This window comes from Hyperolius riggenbachi, chromosome 3 (assembly GCF_040937935.1).
Source record: "Hyperolius riggenbachi isolate aHypRig1 chromosome 3, aHypRig1.pri, whole genome shotgun sequence".
Classification (NCBI taxonomy): Eukaryota; Metazoa; Chordata; class Amphibia; order Anura; family Hyperoliidae; genus Hyperolius; species Hyperolius riggenbachi.
The window spans coordinates 353,828,005-353,851,759 of record NC_090648.1 but is presented as its reverse complement, the minus strand read 5'-3'; the positions used below and the strand labels follow the sequence as shown (position 1 = coordinate 353,851,759).

Below are 23,755 nucleotides of genomic sequence, written 5' to 3'. Positions count from 1 at the left end.
TAGTGTATCTGACTTCACTGGCCAGTACGCTCTTACCACTGACTACTGAAGTTCTGCAATCAAACAGCGGCAAAGGGGATGCAAAGTGTCTGACTCACCAGAGTCTGTTACATCTATAAGTTGAGCAGACATTGCTTTGATGACTGTGATTGCTCACACATGCCCTTGCAGCAGAAAACCTCCCTACAGTCAATTTGCAGGCATACCCTACGTCACACCAGTGCGCATGGAGTGCCCAACATTATACATTCCCAGGACCGCTGGAGAAGCTGCTGTTGGGCAGCGTTTGTGTTGCTGGTATTAAGCTGCATGTTGTGGCAATGTAGTCAGCTAACGGCTACTTATCTGCAATACCCGACACAAGAGAAGGTGACGCTTGTGAACAGTGCAAGGCTCCCCTTCCCAGCGATCACCTTCTGTAACCTTAATCGTGCTCGCTGGACCCAGCTTAACTCCTCAAAGTATCAGTCTTTAAAAGAGTACTTGTTTGCTCCATCAGAAGGTGAAACAGAAGACGGGCTGCACAACCCTGCAAGCGAAAGAAATTTTGCTTTTGCTCTGTCTCAGCTAAGCACCCAGGATCAGATGGAACTGGGCCACCAGCTAAAGGACATGCTGATCTCCTGTGTCTTTCATGGTGAGCCCTGCAATGAAAGGTCAGTGAACTATATGCTGGATCCTGAAACCGATCAGTAAATGTCCTATGAAGGGGCTATGAGGCCTGGAACCCACTGAAAACCGCAAACGCAAAACGCAACCGCTAGCGTTTTGTCTGAGCGGTTTGCAAGCGGATTCATGCGCGTTTTTGGTCGTGTTTTGCAACATTGTATTTTTTTCCCCAGCGGCTGCCTAGCGTTTTGCGTTTTGCGTTTTTATCCTGATTGGTCCTGTGAATTATTTTTCATTTTGTTTACAGTGTGCTGAACCGCAAAACGCTAGCAAAACCGCTCAGTTTAGGTTTTGCTGAGCGTTTCTGCTAGCGTTTCAATACTTTACATTGAAGCGCTAACGCTCCCAAAATGCTGCAGGTCCTGCGTTTGCGTTTCTGGGAAACGCAAACGCTCCTGTGGAAGTTGCCCCATCCATTAACATTAGCCCAGCGTTTTGGCAAACTGCTAGCGTATCGCAGTGCTGCCAAAAGCGCTCCTGTGGGTTCCAGCCCTGAATCTGGTTTATTACATTGAGGTTACTTGTGATGTTGATGGATAGGGATGCTCTATGAGATGCTACAATTCCAGCAATGCATGTAAGTGGTATGCAGTTTGAAACTGGGCCAATCAGCATTTGCAGAGAATGAATTTGATTGGCCCATTTCCAAACCACATACAATTTGCATCAAGTCCCCACAAAAGCCAGAATTCTATCCTCTCATTGGCAATCTCTGATCCTGTTTAAATATTTACATCATGACTGTGTTCTAGAAAATGCCTTCCGAACAAATTGTGCATACCTGAATATCTTCTAATTCAAATTAATATAAGCTACTATGACTGCAATACATTGCACTTGTGTCATTTTGAGTCTGCTTGATACAATGGAATTATTAGACCTGCTTGCTAACAAGTATAAAAGTGGACTTGAACTCGTGCACAGGAAACAAGGAAAACACAGATTTATCCACCCTGTATGTATTTAAAAAAATTTAGCCTGTCTAATTCCCCCTTATGTGTCTAATCATGAGTGTAATTTGATCTCTCAGCTGTGTCAGTACAGGAATCTCGGCAGAACAGCTAACTTGTAAACACAGAACGTTAACCCTATGTCTGATTCTATGAAAGCATGAAGTAGACACACTGCAGATTTATTGCAGGATTTTTATCAGCTGAAACAAATGTTTTTTCTGTAAAGGTTATTATGCTGATGCTTATCTTTTAGAGCAAAGAGAAAGTTCTAAGTTCAGGTCCACTTTAAATTGTAGGTTATATTGTACTGACAAGCTCTGTATTGTGCACGTTTCTATAATTAATTTATTGTCTAGTATCGGATCTCAATTAATCTTTTATTAAAATATTACCTGCATGATTTCTTTTGTATTCAACACCATGTAGAACAGAAAATAGAGTTTACATTTGACCAGCCAAGCTGAAACCTGTAAATTGATTACCTGATCATGGGTTGCTTCCTCTTCCTGTTTTTAGGCTAAATGATTTCATCTACTGTACAGGAGAAACCATACTGTATATGATAAATCAGTCATCCCAAGCATTACTATGGCAGACAACTGCATCACAACTGCATTTAATTATGTCTCTCCTTACTCCAGTATACCCATGTGCCTATATCACTCAACTCATGTTGTGGTAAACAATTTCATGGAATTCATTATAAAGTGGCTTATAAGACATATGGTTTTATTTCGCAATCAAGTAACCTAAACTCATGCAAAATAAAAATCCCTTGTAGTTTAAGAAAAGCTGGTATACTGGGTAGAGGGGCCAAACATGTTTGCTAAGTAGAACAGTAGAAACAAAGGGGAAACAAAGACCTTTTGGGGAAAATCGATTTTAACCACTTCGCATCCAGACCTTGTTTCCCCCTTATTGACCAGAAAGATTTTGACGTTTTAGCTATGTCCCTATTTAATCAGCCATAACTTTATCCCCACTCAAGACACCTAAATGATCTAGATATCGGTTTTTTTTTCAGGACAAATTAGTCTTTCATCAGGGGGTATTGTGTCCCATAAAAAAATGTTTTCTGTGCACTTTAATTGGGAAAAAGGGGGAAAACTGCATTACTTCTCAGTTTAACCAATTCCAGTTTAAAAATAAAAAGTGGTACAGTGTATAAAAGTATGCCACCAGTATTATCCCCCCCCAGCTAGATAGCCAGATGTGTCCTCAGTATCAACCCCCCAGTATAGCCAGATGTGTCCCCCAATATAGGCCCACTAGATAGATGTGCCCCTGGTATTAGGTTCTCCCAGTATAGATAGCCAGATGTGCCCCTGGAATTAGGGTCCACTTTAGTATATAGCAAGAGAGGCCCCTGGTATTAGATCAACACCCCCCCATGTATAGATAGCCGGATGTGACCTTGTTATTAGCCCCCCTCCCCCAAAGCAAAGCTAGCCAGACGTGCCTGTGGCCTCTCCACTATAAATTGTGAGATTAGCTAATTTATTTGGTCCCCCTGAGTATGGATAGCCAGCTGTGCCCCCTTAATTAGGACCCCCCCCCCCCCCGATTTGTACATTTTAAGCCCCGACAAGCCCCGACACGCCCCCCCCCCCCCCCCCTATTAGTGCAGAGATCTGTAAAAAGTAAAGCATGTGCAGCAGGACTGGCTCACCTTTCCTTTTTCCAGCGACAATCCTGCAGCGGCAGCCTCTGTATTCAGCATTACAGCCAGCTCTGTACACGAGTCCCGGCAGTACAGAGCTGGCTGTAATACTGAATACAGAGGCTGCCACTGCAGGATCGTCGCTGGAAAAAGGAAAGGTGAGCCAGTCCTGCTGCACATGCTTTATTTTTTACAGATCTCTGCACAGAGGGGGTGAGATGAACGATCACTGCTGTTTGCTACAGCGGTGATCGTTCATCCGTGGGGGAGAGGGGGTCGCTGATTGGTTAAAGGGACTTATTACCTCTTGGACCAATTAGTGATGCAGCTTAAAGTGCCAGGGGCGCGCACAGGAGTGCGCCCGATCGTGCACAGGGAAGCCACCAGCGCAAATCATATATCTACGTCCTCGTGGCTTGGATGAAGCCACAGAGGACGTAGATATACTGTACTAGTGGAATAAGTGGTTAAAGTTATGCAAGGAAAAACATTTTAGTATCAAAAGAAGAAGTGCATTTCATACCAAGGTTTCCAGGTGGTCGGTGCCTAGTGCATAATGACCACCTGGAAACCCAGTGGAACTGGTAGTGCTTTGGCCAAGGATTGCTATACAGCCACAATATGACTGTATCCTTATTCAGCCATATTAGGGCTGTGTAGCAATCCCTGTAGCGGGCAATTGTAGCGGTGATTTAGCCATGTAGCCTTTTGAGCCTCTTTCACCTCTTGTCCCCATGCAGGCTAGGATAGCCAGATTGCAGAGCCCAAACCACGTGGGGCTCTGCAGTCTGAGCTATACCAATCGGGTATGCGTATGCTATACCAATGCGGGTCCATGGTATACCAGGGCTCTGGAAGAGAGGGGCAGCCAAGCCTTTTTATAGATCCTCTCCAGGGAGTGCTTTTGTAAAGAATAAATAAAATACTTCGAATCCCCCATGATGAGATGGACTTGTCAAAAACCTGTCCGTCCCGACAGACTTCTACTAACTACAGCAAGTGGCGGCAACATAGGAGAAGAGTAATTCATAGTGCAATTTACTCTTGCAGAAACATACTTCTTATTTGTATGTATTTACATGTATTTAAAAAATTTTCGGGATAGTGGTCCTTTAACCTTAAATACTTACCTTTAATTAATGTTCCCATGCCAATATCCTCGGAAGGGTCCCACACTAATATCCTCTGATACCTTGATTAAAGGTATCCGCCACTACACATGACGCCCTCCCGCACACGTCTCAGCTATACTAAGTATAGCTGAGAGCAGCTATACTAAATATAGCTGAGAGCTTGAAAGCATCTTCAAAAGTCCTTCCTGAGCTCCCCATTGGTCTGTTAACAGACCAATGGGAATCTCTTTTAATGGACCAATGGGGAGCCCTGAAGCTGTGTCCCTGACACTGCTGCCAGCTCCCGCTGTCCTCCCCACCTATTGCACCCACCCATGCCAGCATCTAGAGCACCCACAGCACCCTGATATCAGCAAACGCAAATGTGAAATTGTGATGTTTACCCATCACTAATATTGGGACGTAATATTTCTTGGCAATAATGCTTATTCCCACTGTCAGACTAGATAAATGATCACTATCTTATACAGATAGTATGCCTAGATACTATTATGCACCACTCAGAGGTCAGAAGTATCAATATGATCATTGCTGCTGCTAGTTTTGCACTCAGTGGCATAACTGAAAATCAAGAAACCAAACTGCAGTACTTGGTTTACATGCTCTCCTCCCTTCCTCTTTGTTAACCCCCTCCATAACATTGTGGCCACAATGGCTCAGCCTTCCACATCAAGTGTGGCCACCATGACCCCGTCATAACGATGTGGCAACCATGGCTTCCCCACCACCAAGTGTGGCCACAACAATACCTGTTCTTGAGAGGGGTCCGTTGAATTGGAGGGGGGGGGGGGTTAGAAGCCTCCCTGGCCACCCCTGCTGCTGCTGCATGGGCTGCTCTTTCATTAGTATGCCTCTTAGTGCACTGCGCAATGCAGTACAAAGCAATAGGAATGTCAGTTGTGCACTGCTCCAACCTACCCCTGCAAAAAATGTATCAAAGGGGCCCTAGTTTTTCGAAGTTGTTCGCTTATCTATCATATGCTTTGAAAAAATAGGTGGCTGAACTATGGCTTAAAAATTATAGTACAAAAATGTTTAAAAATCACTCTTTTCATTTGTTATGTAAAATGGTGACATATTTTTTTTTTTTATGTTTTAGCTTCTTTACACCTTTCTTGAACCCTAAGCTCGGAAACTGCTACACCTTTAATGGACCAAGACATGAGTCATCAACTATCCAGCAAGCAGATATATTAAATGCCACCAAGGCTGGCTTTAGCTATGGTGATTATAATTGTTTGCTGTAAATAATAATTGTTTGCTGTGTGAAGAAGAGCAGTGAGATCGCACAAAATATTCATCATTTAATTCTAACATTTAGGCGTGTGCAACAAGGACTAATATTTTTAATATCTTACTTGTCATGACCCATATTGCTAGAAAGACTGATAACGACAGTGTTTTTTGTTTTTTAATTACAAATACAAGGGATTCTTAATTTATACCAAGGGTGTGTTCAGAAGGGCAGGTATAAATGAAAGTTTAATTAAATGCAGGTGCTTGGGTCTTTAACACACACTATAATGGTGAATCCAAGAAAGAACCTTCCTACACAGTTATCAGTACAGGGACTTCTTTATTTACACCAGAGTTATTGTGTAGAACACAAAGTAAAAGACGGGTATATTTAAAGAGACACTGAAGCGAAAAAAAAATTATGATATTATGATTTGTATGTGTAGTACAGCTAAGAAATAAAACATTAAGATCAGATACATCAGTCTAATTGTTTCCAGTACAGGAAGAGTTGAGAAACTCCAGTTGTTATCTCTATGCAAACAAGCCATTAAGCTCTCCGACTAAGTTAGTCGTGGAGAGGGCTGTTATCTGACTTTTATTATCTCAACTGTTCCTGGACTATTTACTTTTCCTCTGCCAGAGGAGAGGTCATTACTTCACAGACTGCTCTGAAAGACTCATTTTGAATGCTGAGTGTTGTGTAATCTGCACATATTATAGAATAATGCAATGTTAGAAAAAACACTATATACCTGAAAATAAAAGTATGAGAATATTTTCTTTGCTGCTAATCTTCTAGTAATTATTCATAGTACACAACTAATTCATTATATCATATATTTTTTTTTGCTTCAGTGTCTCTTTAAATAAAGTGTATCTGAGATGAGTAACAGCTCAGGATTTATACTTACCTGGGGATTCCTCCAGCCCCGTTAGTCCATCTGGTCAATCAGATTCCATCTGGTCCCCTTCGTTCTCTCGCAGTCTGGGCAGATAAATTCTCTGACCCAGTCATAGGCTGTGCACACCCCCTATCACGCTCCAGTGGCCAGACGCGTTCTGTGCATGCGCAGTTCAGAAAGACTGTAACTGCACTTCTGTGGAACGCTCCAGCAATGGAAGGGCGTTCGAATGGTGTGCAGGCCAGGACCACACATGGCCTCACAGTGGTGCAACAGTAGGGGGAACCAGATGGAATCTGAAGGACCAAATAGACTACGGGGGAAGAAGAAAACCCCAAGTACTGTAAGTAAGAATCCTGGGATGTTCTTCATCTCCGGTTTCCTTTAAGGAGTCAATGGAAGTCAATAGATTTATAATCCATAAATGAATATTGTAAAAAAATAAGCAATACAATTGCTTATTTTTTTACAACATTAATTTATAGAATATTTAGTCAGTGCTTGCCCATAGTAAAATCTTTCCTTTCCGATTTGCATTCTGAAATTTTTCACTGGTGGTGACATCTTTTAGTTCTGCCAGGTGATCTTTATGGAATGTTTGTATACTGAGAGCTCTATGCACAGATGGAGATACTGCTTGCTTGGTAGTTGAAAAAAAGCCTTTATTTCCCACAATGCAACGAGGTTCACAGACGGCAAACTGTCAGGACCATGGTCATGACATCACACTATGGGAGGGGTTTCACACGGTATCAGCCATACAGATGTCCCTGATGGTCTATTTGAGAAAAGATAAAGATTTCTTATGGGAAAGGTGCCATTGGCTACTGATTGGAATGAAGTTAAATCCTGGGGTAAAGTTCCCTTTTAGCCATTTCTTTGCCTTCCTGCACTGTACTGCTTGTTAGTAGTGTCTGCTAGTGCAAGGCTTTTCAACCTGTGGTACACGTACCACCGGTGGTACTTTGCTGTTGGCCAGGTTGTACACACCAGGTTTGCCTGCCACTTTATTGCCCGCATGCCACTTGTCCTGGTCCTGTCCTGCCTCCACAAAGTTTGGCTCCTCCTCCCTCGCTCCTTGCTGTGATGCTCTGCAGCATACTTCACGCCTCAGATCAGTGGGGAAGAGACAGCCAGGAAAATAGTGCACAGTAATGGAGCGGATACAGAAAGGGACATCACTGCTCACTTCCTGTATTTGAAGTATATGCGCCGTCACCATGCACCATTTGCCTGACCTTCACTGTGGCTGGTTTACCGATGATCTGAGGTGTGAACTATATTGCAGGGCAGGGCAGCACTGCAAGGAGTGAGCAAGGGGGGAGCCGAACTTTGTGGCAAGTCACTGCCCAGTTCTCAGCTCTCTGATGGTGGGACTAGGCTACCTATAATTATGCAGGGGGGGGGGGGGGGGGGCGGGGGTGAGCACTGTAATAACAGTGCAGGAGATTTAGGCGCAGCCGGCGCCAACATAGGCCAAAATAGGAATTACGGCTATAGCGGTGCACAGTCAGTAACTTCTGCACCATCAGAAGACAGTGCTGAAGTTGCTTTTAAAACACTGCAATTCGGCTTCCAGCAATAGCCGTATACCAGCTGTATCATGCGCCCAAGTCTCCCGGCGGGCAGTTCATATGTATGCGTGTGTGTGTGGGGGGGGGGAGGGGTAAGCGAGGAACTTGCAAGGCTACCTATATTGGCAATCTACCTACAGATTGCCAATACTGACAATATGTAGGCTTGTAATCTAATTGTAGTCATTTTCCCCACCAATGCCTCCTACTTTTCCCCTCTCATATGCACTCTTCTTTTCTTAAAGTGTACCTGTAAGAAAAAAGTGCTTTGGTGGTACTTACCTCAGGGAAGGGGAGGCCTTTGTATCCTAAAGAGGTTTCCCCCTTCCTCCACAGTAGAAGGGATCCAGCTCTGGGAGCCCCAAAGTTCTCCTTGTCGGTGTGTGCGCATGCGCAGTAGTATTTGTTTTCCTTGACTGCAGTGCTTGAGTTTAGGTCTTCTTTAAAGAGGTTCTGTGGGGTTCTAAAAATCAACCAAACAGGCTGACACTTATCTGGGGCTTCTATCGGCCCCCTGCAGCTGTAATGTCCCGTGTCGTCCTCCTACGATGCTTCATTTCCTGCCGCCGGTCCCAGTTTAATATTCGTCTAAACAGACAAATAATGTTAGCTCCTGCTCGCGTCATCGGGAGCTTACTGCACAGCCGCAGTGTAATAACTCGTGTGATTACACTGGGAACGGTGGCGGGGAACGGAGCATCGGAAGAGGACGGCGTGGGACATTAACGCTGCAGGTGGCCAATAGAAGCCCCAAGTGTCAGCTTGTTTGATTCCTAGGATGCAAAAGAACTCCTTTTAAGTGAGAAGAATACGGTGGCTGCTATATTAATTTCCTTTTAAACTATATGAGTTGACTGGCAGCCCTGCTGATCTATGTCTCTGCAGAGGTGTCTGAATCACACCAGAAACAAGCATGCAGCTAACCTTGTCAGATCTGACAATAATGTCAGAAACACCTGATCTGCATGTGCTTGTTCAGGAGCTGTGGCTAAAAGTATTAGAGGCAGAGGATCAGCATGATAGCCAGGTAACTGGCATTGCTTAAAAGGAAATAAATATGGCAGTCTCAATATGCCTCTCACTTAATTTCTCCTTCAACTGCTCACTTTTTTCACTGTAGTGGTCCTAAACAGTTAAAATTTGACAGTTGGAAAATTACAGTTTAAATAAGACAGTTAGAAAAGGGCAGTTGAAATGTGGCAGTTAGAAAATGGCAGTTAGAAAATGGCAGTTGGAAAATGACAGTTGGAAAATGGCAGTTGACAAATGACAGTTGGAAAATGGCAGTTAAAATTTGACAGTTAAAAAAATGACAGAAAATGACAGTTGGAAAATGGCAGTTGGAAAATGGCAGTTGAAAAATGACAGTTGGAAAATGGCAGTTTAAAAATGACAGTTGGAAAATGACAGTTGGAAAATGGCAGCTAAAATTTGACAGTTGGAAAATAGCAGTTAAAAATGACCGTTGGAAAATGGCAGTTAAAAGTTGAACGTCATTTTTCAACTGTCATTTTTCAACTGCCATTTTCCAACTGCCATTTTTCAACTGTTGATTTTTAACTGCCATTTCCCAACTGTCATATTGTAACTGCCATTTTCCAACTGCCATTTTCTAACTGCCATTTTCTAACTGCCATTTTCCAACTGCCATTTTCTAACTGTCATTTTTTTCAACTGCCAAGTTTTAACTGCCATTTTCCAACTGACATTTTCCAACTGCCAAATTTTAACTGCCATTTCCAACTGTCATTTTTCAACTGCCATTTTCCAACTGTCATTTTTCAACTGCTTTTTTCCAACTGTTATTTTCCAACTGCCATTTTCTAACTGTCATTTTTCAACTGTCAAATTTTAACTATTGTTTTTCAACTGTCATTATTAAACTGCCATTTCTCAACTGTCATTTTCCAACAGCCAAATTTCAACTGTTTTTCGACTGCCATTATTTTCCAACTGTCATTTTTCAACTTCCATTTTTCGACTATCCTTTTCCAATTGTTTCCTTTTTCCTTTCCTATTTTATTTATTTCACAAACACAAGCCTTGAGATCCTCAGTGTTGAATGTTGATTTGCTACCTCATTTTGTGTTTTGGGGGCTAGTTTTGCATCACGATTTGCACAATTTTAAAACTGGCTATCTCTAACAGTGACAGGTGTAAGATCAGATATGATGGCTGGAAAGTGCAATGGTTAAGGGCTCTGGCTCTGACGTAGGAGACCTGGGTTCAAATCTTGGCTCTTGCTATTCAGTAAGCCAGCACCTATTCCGTAAGGAATTATTTGGGCAAGACACTCTAACACAGCTACTGAGTGCGCTGTAGTGGCTGCCTCGCAAGCACTTTGAGTCCGACAGGAGAAAAGCGCTATACTAAAAAAGGAATTATTATATGGATAACTGTAAAGAGGAAGTGGAGGAAAAAGCCTGTTGGCTTTTTATCTTCTTATCTTGCTCCCAGTCTAATGACCCATTTATTGGCTTCAACTTTCATAGTGGTTCTCTTTCCAGGCTAGCAGCACTTTTAGCCACCTTTGAAACTTGTCCACACATTCTCTACCTTAGTGCTTGGTACTGGTGTTCTTTCACGATGGTGACCTTCTTTTTCTTGGGCTCTTTCAAATGTATTTGTTTATTATGCATTGTGGTGATTTATTGTTGCTGAGTTGTTTTTCAGATGAACTTGCACTGTTTTTTTCTTGATAAAGAGGTACTTTGTTGCTTTGGAATTTTGGATCATCTTAATTACAGAATGAATTACAGATCTGTCTGTACCATTTTTTGGGAGTGCCAACCATTTACTTATCTTTACAAAAATGTATGGCACGTGTGTTGCTCTGCATGGTAGTATTAATTGAAATGAGGCAGCACTGTGTTGGCACAGAAATGCATGCAGCAGTTCATTGTCAGAACACACTGCTGCACAGCACATGAGAGTCTGAGATATTACTGAAATAAGCTCAGCAATGCAGCAGTGCATTCTGACCTTCACGGTTGTTATCAAATTACCATTTTAAAGGACCACTATAGTGAAAAAGTAAGCAGTTAAAATCTTTCAGAACCAACATGTTTTGGACTAGTCGAATTCCTCATTGGGGATACAACAATTTTCTTTGTTTTTTAAAATAATTTCCTAAATGGCAGTTGCTATGTCTAACTGCCAAAATAGGACCAGCCAGTGTCCCTACTTGCACACTATTTTGGCAGTCAGATTTAATGGCCGTTCAGCAAATGCTTTTAAAAACAAAGACTCCATCGTGAGGAGATGGACTAGTCCATAACCTGTTGGTTCTGTCAGCTTTTGAAGCGGACCTAAACTGAGAGCTTCCTCTCTGCTCTAAGGAGATAAGCAACAGAATCATAACTTTAAAGAAAAACATTTCTGTTACAACTTACAGAAATCTTACAAAAACACTGCAGTGTTTACTTTCTGGTGTCCTAGGAGCACAAAAGGGTTAACCTCCTGTGTTTACATATTTGCCCAAACTATGGCATAGAGTGGCACACCTGACAGCCCTAATTTACACTTGCTGTTTACTTGTTGATAAGGCCTAATTAGACAGGCTAATCTCTCTAGACCAGGGCTTTGCACCTGTGGTACGCTTGCCACCGGTGGTACTTTGCTGTTGGCTAGGTGGTACACACCAGATTTGCCTGCCACTTTTTTGTCCACCTGCCACTTGTCCTGGTCCTGGTCCTGTCCTGCCTCCACAAAGTTTGGCTCCCCCTCCCTCACTCCTTGCTGTGCTGCTCTGCAGCATACTTCAGACCTCAGATCAGTGGGGAAGAGACGGCCAGGCGAACAGTGCACAGTGATGGCGCAGATACAGAAAGTGACATTGTCAGGAACCGGCCCGTGACACGCCTGCGTATACGGTTCCCGACTTCGGGTTTGACCAGATCAAGCGGGGAGCAGCCTTATTCGAGCTACAAACACGGCTGTGACCCCTCAAAAGCTCCTTACTGCCACCACTAGCGGTTTGCTAGACACGTCCACTCACAATCCGCGTTTTCGTATTCGGGTCAGCTTTGCACTTTAGGCTGAATACGGGAACGCCACGCACACACACGCACAGTTGCAATCTTACACTGTAGTGAAGCAAAACCACTAACAGTCGTTCCGAACGATACTGTTAGCTACTCTGCTGTCGAGCTACTCGCACCGGCGTTTTCGTACGTTGGGTCAGCTGCGCGCTTTTGGCCAACGTATGACAAACGCCCCCACACACACAATGCAATTACAATCTCATACGGTAGGGTTACTCAAACATACAATTAGGCATGGATTTATACAGAGTTGCACTTCAGTCTCTTCTAGGCTATGAGTGTTGGTTTAGTACAGCAGAAGTCAAACTTATTTAAATAACGATTTAATATTCCAGGAAAACATGGAACAGTGCAGAAAGTAATATATACAACACATGTACAAAAAACAAAGTAAAAAAGTACAAAGTAAAAAGTACCAGATAAAAGTTACAAAAATACACACAAGGCTATTTGCTTACCAATAACAGGGATCAAGATAGACGAATCTTGGACTTGGGTTCTGTGGACGGACACCGTTCTGATTGGATCAGGAGCCAACTTAGCTTAGACCGGGAGTCCGGCTCCAGCTACCGTCAGGAGTAGACTGATTTTAGGTATCTGTCCCCTGCTTTTATAATGGAATATTTGCCTTGAGGCTGCAAGCCTGTTTGGACGGGGGGAACTAGTTTTTAATTACATCCTCAGACATAATTTGATTCCCAGAGATCTAACATCCACATGTGAAAAGTGTATTATAGCACACACACAACAAAAGACTTCCTTAACATCCGATTTCCCCAGGTTAAAGGTGACAATTGATTAAGGCTTTCACATTGCAGCAGGATGTCATGTGTAAAGTCCTGGCTCAGGCTGGTGTGATCTGCTTCAAAGCATACTGCAGCCAGTCCAGGTGACAATTGCTTCCAAGCACCATACACCTCTGCGACAGTATTCAGACAACAGGATCGGACCACCTGTATAGGCTTCAAAGCAACTGTCTGATTAAGTGTTTCCTAATTACCTGTTTTCTGGCTGTCCAGAGGAACTGTAGGCTAATGTCCCAGGCCCCTGCTTCCAGGGGAATTCAATGCAAATGTAGGTCTATTGAACCACACACACAATCACATGAACAGTCCATGAATCTAGCCTGGCATATCTACACCTTTGACATAATACACAGCAGATTAGAAAAATGATAGAAATATACTCCTGTACTCCTTACATCATCAGCCTCATAACTAGCTGCTATATTCCTGACAGACATCACTGCTCATTTGAAGTATACGCGCCGTCACTGTGCACCGCTTGCCTGGCTGTCTCTTCACTGCGGCTGGCTTACCGATGATCTGAGGTGTGAACTATTCCGCAGGGCAGCACAGCAAGAAGTGAGCAAGGGGGAGCCGAACTTTGTGGTAAGTCACTGCCTAGCTCTCAGGTGGTGGGGCCAGGCTACCTATAATTAAAGGAATACTTAAGTGAAAAAAAAATGATCTTTACTCACCCGGGGCATCCCTCAGCCCCCTGAAGCTGTATGGTGCCCTCGCAGCCCCGCTCCGATCGTCCTGTCCCCGCCGGCGGCTACTTCCGGGTTCAGCGACAGCCGCCGACAGGCTGGGAACGTGGGTGATTCTCTGCGTTCCCAGCCGCTATAACACCCTCTATGCTCTTCACTCACCTGGGGCTGAGGGATGCCCCGGGTGAGTAAAGATCATTTTTTTTTCCACTTAAGCATTCCTTTAAGCGTGTGTGTGTGTGGGGGGGAGGGGGGTATGTGGAACCTGTATGGCTACCTATATTGGCAATCTACCTCTAGATTGCCAATACTGACAATATGTAGGCTAGCAATCTAATTGTAGTTTTTTTCCCCACCAATGTCTCCTACTTTTCCCCTCCCAAATGCCTTTTTTTTTCTAAGAGTGTACCTTGTAAGAAAAAAGTGCCGCGGGGGGTACTTACCTCAGGGAAGGGGAGGCCTTTGTATCCTAAAGAGGCTTACCCTTCCTCCTCAGTAGATGGGATCCAGCGCTGGGAGCCCCATAGTTCTCATCGGTGTGTGCGCATGCGCAGTAGCTGCTCTCTATTCAGGCTTCAGCAGAAACAGCCAAGCCCGATCGCATCCAATCTACTGTGCAGGCACACTGGTGGTACTTGCATATTTTCAAGCAATAAAAGTGGTACAATTAGTGGAAAGGTGCTAGTGGATCGTGATCAAGCCACTGGCCACTTTATTCATTATATTTATTAGCCATTGTGATGACTGTGCTCTAGGCTAGGGAAGTGCATCTCAACACTATTACAGTATGTACCTCTTTATGAATGACTTCTTAAGGTTTGTTTATATAAGATGTACTAACTTGTTTTATAAATGTCATCTCACTATAATGAATTGTCTTTACCAAGTTCAAGTAACCCCTGAGGCCAACAAAAGAACCCACAGAGATATGCACCCTATGTGCTGAGAACAAGGACATTGGGCAAGGCTGCTTGGATTAGATGGTGGGAACTAAGTGGGTGCTGCTTGGCTGCACGACAGATACAATTGTTATAGGACGCTGGATTTAGAACTGAAATTCCACTCTCCTAAAATATGCTTTGCACGTGTTTTAGTGGTGTCTGTAAAAAAAAAAATGTTTCCATTTCACTTATTCCCTACTATCATTCTACACAGCCATAACTGCACTAGTTTGCAGACCTCCTGCCTGCATAAGTATTGAGCAGTGGCATGGCTAAGGAGCTGTGGGCCTTGATGCAAGTTTTACAATGGGGCCCCCCAAGCAAAGTGGCATGGCTAAGGAGCAGTGGGCCTTGATGCAAGTTTTACAATGGGGCCCCCCAAGCAGGACAGCCATCAGGGGGGGGACAAATGACACTGCAGTGAGGGGCCCAGGGCTTCTGGGGGCCCTGGGCCCCTCTAAAGCGATGGAAGGGCCGCATGTGCTGACTGCGGGACGGAGGCTCACTAAGCAGCACACCGCGTTCCAGCACTGAGAGAAGAGTGACATCAGCGCTTGACCATTGGGAGTAGATGAGTGTGCCTGCTACAGCGGACTTTTTATACTGGTGCACCACCTATATCTGGCTACAGGCTACCTATACGGTGCCACCACCTATACCTGGCTACCTATGCTGGGGCTGGAACCACCTATAGCTAGATACCTATACTGGGGCACTACCTATACCTGGATACCTATACTGGTGCACCACCTATACCTGGCTACCTATACTGGGGCACCACCTATACTTGGCTACCTTTACTGAGGGCACCACCTGTGCCTGGGCAACCTATACTGGTGCACCACCCATACCAGGCTACCTATACTGGGGGCAACTATACCAGGCTACCTATAGCGGGGCACCACCTGTGTCGAAGTCATGCACATTTTTCGTCGCAGCGCACCCACCTTGCGCATGGACACAGGGGTGGGGTGGCTAGTGGGCGGGCATAGCAACCAGTGGGTGGGCACAGGGAGGGGGGGGCAGGCCTGATGATGTGTGAGGGGCCCCAAAATTTCTGATGGCGGCCCTGCCCCAAGCACTCTATACATAACAATGGATACAGTGCACCAAAACCTGCCAAGGACAACCACAGTGTCAGAGGTGCAAGAAGGGGAGGGGGAACAGCTTGTTAAGGATTACCACTATTCATAGTATCTATAGAAGTGATTATTATGAGCACAGGACCAATAGAGAGCTAAAACTGTAGTTGAGGGAGGGCCCCTCTAGCCCAAGGGCCCCGATGCGGTCGCTACCTCTGCAACCCCTATTGCTACGCCCCAGGTATAGAGCTGCACAGATCAGGAACAGATGTTGCTCATCCTCCACAACTTTACAAACAAAGTGACTAGGGGCGTAACTACAGGGAAGCAGCCTGTTCAACTGCAGGGGGGTCCAGAGCTGTAAGGGGGCCCCAACTACTGCTTCACTCCCTCTGATAAAGGGGTCCATCCTTCAGATCAGGTGTTTCTGTGGCTACACTTCTTATGGGTGTGAAGATTATGATGTTCACACTTGTTTTATGACCCTTGCAAGATGGGCCACCAGGATGTGAGGGTCACCAGTGGTTGGCAAGGGAAAAAGTGTAGTTACGCCCCCTGTTATGCTGGGAATACACGGCTGGATTCTAAGTTGATAAGACGGCTCGATAATTTCCAACATGTCCGATCACTGTTCAATCGCTTACCGGGCAAAACGATCGGGCGCAGAATCGAGTGCCAGAATCGACCCGTGTATTCCCAGCATAAGTGTATGCTAAGAATACACGGTTTGTTTTTAAGGTGATTAGATGGTTAGATAGATAATTTCCAACATGTCCCATCTCCATTTTGATCCTTTCGCCGCTCGATTTCTTATAAAAGTGAATGGAAAAAGATAAGAAAAAAACGAGTGGAAGATAAGAGACTGCAGGATCTAGCAGCAAAAACGATTGAGAGGAGAATGGAGAGCCAGAAATGAACTGTGTATTACCAGCAATAGGAATTCAGAATCTTCCAGTCTTCACAGAGCCAGTTACCATCAGTGTGAAATAGCTGCACATTTTAAATAAAAGGAAGTAATATGAAATAAGTGGTGTTAATCCTAATAATGGGTAGAGTTGTACCAAATGGATTTCTTATTTTTTAAGAAAGGTGGAATTAAATTTTAATATATCCATGTTCTTCTAAGGTTATTCCAGGTTCGCAAATTATTTATTACACTACTGGTAAGAAAGAGGAAGTCCGTCTTCTCCTTCCTCTCATTTTCTAGCCTAAACCTTTATGAGATCTAACACTCGACGAAACCTAATTTGCTTCTATGGTCATTAGCACAGTAATGTACAAAAATTCTATAGTATAACTGTGCATTCCCCTATGCCCCAATCACATAGCTTATTTATTCCATTTTATGTTGTGGTGAGGGCTAAAACAGCTTGAAGCAGCTTCCTTACATTGGAAACATACATTACACTGTAGAATAAACAGTTGTAGGTGTTCTACAAACCAACACACCTGCTTAGCGAACAAGACTAGAAAGGAGCTGCGTCCACGCCTCCATACATTGCCCTAAAGTGATGCATTATGGCCTTGCTTCTTGCACCAGTGGAAGTGTTAACCTGCAAATACCTTGACTTTAGATGGGCACTACATCTAGTAGTAGTTCCTCTTACTCCACTACAACTATCCTGGTGGTTGTTGATCCACATATCTGTGCATTGCCCTTGTTCCTTTCCTTGTTACCCTCAGTCTCCACAGTCTCCATAGACGCTCCTTGAAAATATTCACTTTTGGCTAGAGTCAAATTTTCAGGCAAGAAGAGCCAGGCTTGTCTTCGCTCCTATCACCCTCCTATTTCATCCTCTTCCCTGCCCCATTCGCTGCCCTTTAAAGGAAACATCAGGGAAAATGATGCAAACTATATTTACTTACCTGGGTCTTCCTCCACCCCTGAAAGTTTGTGTCCTTTGGAACAGCTCCGCTCAGTGGGAGCGTTCTGTGCAGGAGCAGTATGCTCCCATCGACGGGAGCATGACCATGCGCCCCACAGCCAGGTCAGCAGCTGCTACGGAGGGGATCCTGGGCGTCTCGCTGAGAGCGGAGCTGCTGTGAGGGACACAAGCTTCCAGGAGCTGGAGGAAGCCCCAGGTAAGTAAATCTAGTTTACATTATTTTCCCTGATGTTTCCTTTAAGGCCTTCAGCTTTCAGCTCGCGATTCCTTTTAGTCCTTATGATTGTTCAGTTAACAGTCCTGAGATCATTTATTTTCTATTCTGCATACATACCAGTGCATTATGTGGCAATGTTATCCTGTGTTTGACAACTTACCCCCTTAATTCTTTTGTCTGTAGACATAGGAACCACGCAATGGTGATAGCGTTACATTGTAAGACTTCAGGTTATGATGTGTGCTTCTGTTGTAAATATATTACTAACTAACACACACTATGGTGATACAGAAATATACTCTTTTTGTGTAACTGAAAGGTCTGACCATGGAGCTGTTCATTGAACAGAATGAGTATATCAGCAGCCTGAGCTCAGCAGCAGGATTAAGAGTGGTTCTACATGGACAAGGCAAGATGCCATTTCCTGAGGATGAGGGGGTCAATGTTCCTCCTGGACAGGAGTCAGACATCGGAGTAGTAAAGGTATGCAGTGGTCTCTTCCAACCTCAGAGCTTCTCTTTATATGAATAATGTATTAAGGTGGCAACTAATGATTCAATTTCTAGCGAAAAATCGTTCGAGCAATCGGATAATTCTGATTGGAAGAAAATTCACTACACCATCAACGCACCAATCTTTGCTTCCTATCTATCACAACCAACTAGAAAATCCAAATTTTGGTTTGACCAAAATCCAACCGGACGACCATTTATATAATCCTTCATAATCGATTGTAGCCATCAATGGAGATTATTTACAACCAATCAGATCAGAATTTATAATCGCTTTAACGATTTTTCACTAGAAATTGGACAGTAAGTGGCCACCTTTACACACAGAGGGCCTGATTTACTAAGGCCTGTCCAGAGATCCCCAAGCACCTTCAGCAGGGCTATAATACGTGTTCCAGCAAGCAAGGACTGGGTTTTTTTTTCAAATATTTTGCAGTAGGAGAACAGAGGCGCCAGCAGAATAAAAGTGGATAAAACCTTTAAAATTTGCTTGGAGGAAGCGGTGGACTTACCTCCATAAAGCAGACACTGGTGCAAAAGTTGAGGATGCAAGGACTGGGGAAGAGTCTGTGTTCATGGATAGGGAACTGGCTAATGGACAGAAAACAAAGAGTTGTGGTCAATGGATCGTACTCAAAATGGGAGACTGTTAGCAGTGGGGTCCCACAGGGGTCTGTTCTGGGTCCAGTGCTCTTCAATTTATTTATTAGTGACCTAGTAGATGCAGTAGTGAGCAATGTTGCTATTTTTGCAGATGATACAAAATTGTGCAGAATCATCAACTCTCAGGAAGATAGTGTCATATTGCAACAGGATCTGGATAGGATGGCTATATGGGCACATACATGGCAGATGAAATTCAATGTTGACAAATGTAAAGTCATGCATTTTGGACGTACTAATGGTCTAGCACCATACAAAATAAATGGGATACAGTTGGGGACATCAAACTTGGAGAAGGACTTAGGAGTACTCATTGACAACAAGTTAAATAATCGTACTCCATGCCAAGCAGCTGCAGCTAAAGCTAACAAAATTTTGGGATGCATTAAAAGGGAAATAAAAACTCGAGATGCTAGCATAATATTGCCCCTGTTTAACTCTCTAGTAAGGCCACATCTGGAATATGGAATTCAGTTCTGGGCACCACATTACAAAAAAGATATTGCAGTTTTAGAGCAGGTGCAGAGACGAGCAACAAAATTGATACGTGGGATGGAAGGTCTCACTTATCAAGAAAGGTTAGATAAACTGGGTTTATTTAGTCTAGAGAAAAGACGCCTTAGAGGGGATCTAATTAACATGTATAAATACATCAGAGGGCAATATAATAGCTTGGCGGATTAGCTTTTTGTCCCTAGGCCTTCTCAAAGGATCTGCGCATGGAGGAAAAACGTTTTAGCCATTTATTTAGGAAAGGGTTCTTTACAGTAAGAGTGATTAAGATGTGGAATGCATTGCCACAGGAAGTCATTATGGCAAACTCTATACCTGCATTTAAAGGGGGCTTAGATGCTTTCCTTGCGTTGAAAGACATCCATGGCTACAATTACTAGGTAATGCCTAATGATGTTGATCCAGGGATTTTATCTGATTGCCATCTGGAGTCGGGAAGGAATTTTTCCCTTTAGGGGCTAATTGGACCATGCCTTGTAAGGGGTTTTTCGCCTTCCTCTGGATCAACAGGGATATGTGAGGGAGCAGGCTGGTGTTGTACTTTATACTGGTTGAACTCGATGGACGTATGTCTTTTTTCAACCAAAATAACTATGTAACTATGTAACTATGAAAGACTGTCTGAAAAGTAGCAATCACATTTATTATATGGTACCCCAAAAGTGCAACGCGTTTCGCAGGCCGAGCCCGCTTCATCAGGCAATAAAGTGGGGACAAAACAGAATTCCAGCAGTAGCAGGTGTAGCGCCTCAGCTGGAATTCTGTTTTGTCCCCACTTTATTGCCTGATGAAGCGGGCTCGGCCTGCGAAACGCGTTGCACTTTTGGGGTACCATATAATAAATGTGATTGGTACTTTTCAGACAGTCTTTCGTGTCTGCTTTATGGAGGTAAGTCCACCGCTTCCTCCAAGCAAATTTTAAAGGTTTTATCCACTTTTATTCTGCTGGCGCCTCTGTTCTCCTACTGCAAAATTGTGTCCACCCCTGGTGGAGGGGTGATCTACCCCTTTTTATCATCTACAGAGAGCGACTTCTTAATCCTGAGTGAGGACAGGTCTAATCTCCTCACCTGCTTATACAGTGGTTGCCTGTGTGGTAACCCACGTTTGTGAGTATATTCTTCTCACTGATTTGCCTTACTTCGTTTATGTTTTAACATACTACACTATATTGGGCTCTCGGTTTCTCTATATTTTTTTCAAATATTGCCTGCAATTATGTGGTCAGATTTTGTAGTTGTGTCATGGATCATACTACTGGTAGGCAGTGAAGGTTGCAGAAAGGTAAGAAATTAGTAACTGTGTGATTTGTTTAGGCATTTTACTCCTACTGCTTCTGTATGCACCCTCCCTTCCCTATGTGGTGTGTGCTGACAACATGCAAACATGTGCCTCGACACTCTTCAGGATAGTAGCTCTGGCTGCAAATCTACCGCTGCACACTGAGCCGACAAGTAATGAGTTTCGGGTGATTTGGTTGGAATGTGTATCACTACGCATTATTTTGGCACTCATTCTAGCCTGCAAAGCGTGGGCTAAGATCGTTCTGCTGTCGCTCTGCCTACCATGACCTCAGAGGCGTATCTAGAGGGGTGCAGGCATGGCTCGTGCCATGGGTGCCACAGCATCATGGGCGCTCCTCTGCTGCGCCCCATGCCTGCCACTGTGCTATGCTGCCATGCCTGCCTCCGTGCCTCCCCATCATGTAGACCTCAGATCAGATTAGTTTTCTTATCTGTTTCCAATGGCTACTTAATTTATGTATGTAGGGAGCACTTGGCTAATGTTAAGTACACACGATGCAATTTTCTGACAGATTTATTGTCAAATTGATTATTTCCAACATGTCCGATCTGATTTCCGATTTTTCATAGAAGTGAAAAATTTTGGGATGCATTAAAAGGGAAATAAAAACTTGAGATGCTAGCATAATATTGCCCCTGTTTAACTCTCTAGTAAGGCCACATCTGGAATATGGAATTCAGTTCTGGGCACTACATTACAGGAAACATATTGCAGTTTTAGAGCAGGTGCAGAGACAAGCAACAAAATTGATACGTGGGATGGAAGGTCTCAATTACCAAGAAAGGTTAGATAAACTGGGTTTATTTAGTCTAGAGAAAAGACGCCTTAGAGGGGATCTAATTAACATGTATAAATACATCAGAGGGCAATATAATAGCTTGGCAGATGAGCTTTTTGTCCCTAGGCCTTCTCAGAGGACTACAGGACATGATCTGCGCATGGAGGAAAAACGTTTTAGCCATTTATTTAGGAAAGGGATCTTTACAGTAAGCGTGATTAAGATGTGGAATGCATTGCCACAGGAAGTCGTTATGGCAAACTCTATACCCAGGGCCGGCCCGCTCATGAGGCGGGGTGAAACGTTTGCCTCAGGCGGCAAACTTCTAGGGGCGGCACCCGCCTGTCCGTGGGTGCGGGGGGCCGGACGCCGAGCCGGAGGGGTAGCGGCCAGGATAGGGGTATTGGGCCTAGCGGTAGGGAGGGGGGTCGGACCCCCCCCTCCCTTGCCTGGGTCCCCCGATCTGCGCTACCCTCCAGCTGTAATAGGAAGCAGCCGATGCCCAATCGTAAGAGGCATGGGCGGGGAGGACTCACCTTATCCGCGTTCCAGCGTGCGCTCCACTGATGTCACTTCCTGCATCGCCGTCCACTTACAATACAGTGGGCGGCGATGCAGGAGGTGACTTCAGTGGAGCGCACGCAGGAACGCGGATAAGGTGAGTCCTCCCCGCCCGTGCCTCTTACTATTGGGCATCGGCAGCTTCCTATTACAGCTGGAGGGGAGAGCAGATCGGGGGACCCAGGCGATCTAGGGGGGGTCTGACCCCCCTCCCCACCGCTAGGCCCAATACCCCCGTCCTGTCCGCTACCCCTCCGGCTCGGTCGCCCCCCAGGGTGGGGGGGGGGGGGTTGGCTACGTTTATTTTTTTTATAAATTTTCCTCAGGCGGCAAAAAGTCTAGGGCCGGCCCTGTCTATACCTGCATTTAAAGGGGGTTTAGATGCTTTCCTTGCGTTGAAAGACCCCCATGGCTACAATTACTAGGTAATGCCCAATGATGTTGATCCAAGGATGTTATCTGATTGCCATCTGGAGTCGGGGAGGAATTTTTTTCCCTTTTGGGGCTAATTGGACTATGCCTTGTAAGGGTTTTTTCGCCTTCCTCTGGATCAACAGGGATATGTGAGGGAGTAGGCTGGTGTTGTACTTTGTTCTCTGGTTGAACTCGATGGACGTATGTCTTTTTTCAACCAAAATAACTATGTAACTATGAACTGAAAATCAATCAAAAAATCAATTGGAAATCGCATCAGACATGTTGGAAATAATCGATCTGACAGTAAATCTGCATTGTCTGTACCCCTAGCATAAGTGTTAGAAAAGGGAAAAAAGAAGGAAAAAGAAGAGATTTCCAAAAAAGTAACTTCCGAAATATCCCAGCCAAAAAACACAGGCAACCATAACACATGTATGAGAGAAAGGATGCAGTTTATAGAGGGGAAGGGGGCTCTGACCAGGGGATGGGCACATTTTCAGTGTTTGCCATAGGCTCTATGTCAATCAGATACGCCCCTGAGGGACCGTGGAGGGGGGAAAAGATGCACCTGGTGCTGAGACAACAGCTGGCAGGCCGCAACAGAAGGCCTGGCGGACCAGATGCGGTCCACAGAGTGCCATTTGCACAGCACTGCTCTGGATCATCGAAAGACTTCCCTCTTCTTAATTATCTAAGGGTCCAATGTTTATTGGCCAATCAAATTTGAATGTGTGTATGCACCTTAACTTAAAGTGAACAAAAGACGAAGCACCCTCATGTATTTTACCACATATATAAATATATATCAGTGGGAATGTTAGAGAAAACACCTACCCTGCTCTCTGTTTCATTCTTTACTGCTTAGCCTGCTTCTTATCACTATCAGCCCTGATAAAATCCCCGACTGAGCATTCAGTTTGGCTTTGCTTAGGAATCATTATAGCTCAGTCATTATAGCAGAGCCAGAAGGGGGCAGGCTTGGGCTTGAAAAGCCTTCAGAGAAGACAGACTCAGCTATAATGATTCCTGAGCAAAGCCAGACTGAATGCTCAGTTGGGGATTTTATCAGGGCCGATAACAAGCAGGCTGAGCAGTGAAGAATGAAACAGAGAGGAGGTTAGGTGTTTTTTCTAATGTTCCCACTTATATATATATATATATATGGTAAAATATATGAGGATGCTTAGTCTCTGGTTCACTTTAAAGTGAATGTTT

At 44.3% G+C, this 23,755-nt stretch overlaps 1 protein-coding gene across 1 annotated transcript in view; it reads left to right on the top strand.

Annotated features, from left to right (window-relative positions):
* The first annotated feature begins 309 nt into the window (after window positions 1-309).
* The window catches only part of LOC137561523 (amiloride-sensitive sodium channel subunit beta-like), a 59,128-nt gene continuing 35,682 nt past the window's right edge, over window positions 310-23,755 (top strand). Inside the window, exons 1-3 of the mRNA XM_068272831.1 lie at window positions 310-656; window positions 5,515-5,639; window positions 18,111-18,274. Of these exons, the coding sequence (XP_068128932.1) occupies window positions 310-656; window positions 5,515-5,639; window positions 18,111-18,274 (636 nt within the window). The remainder of the gene's footprint in view (window positions 657-5,514; window positions 5,640-18,110; window positions 18,275-23,755) is intronic.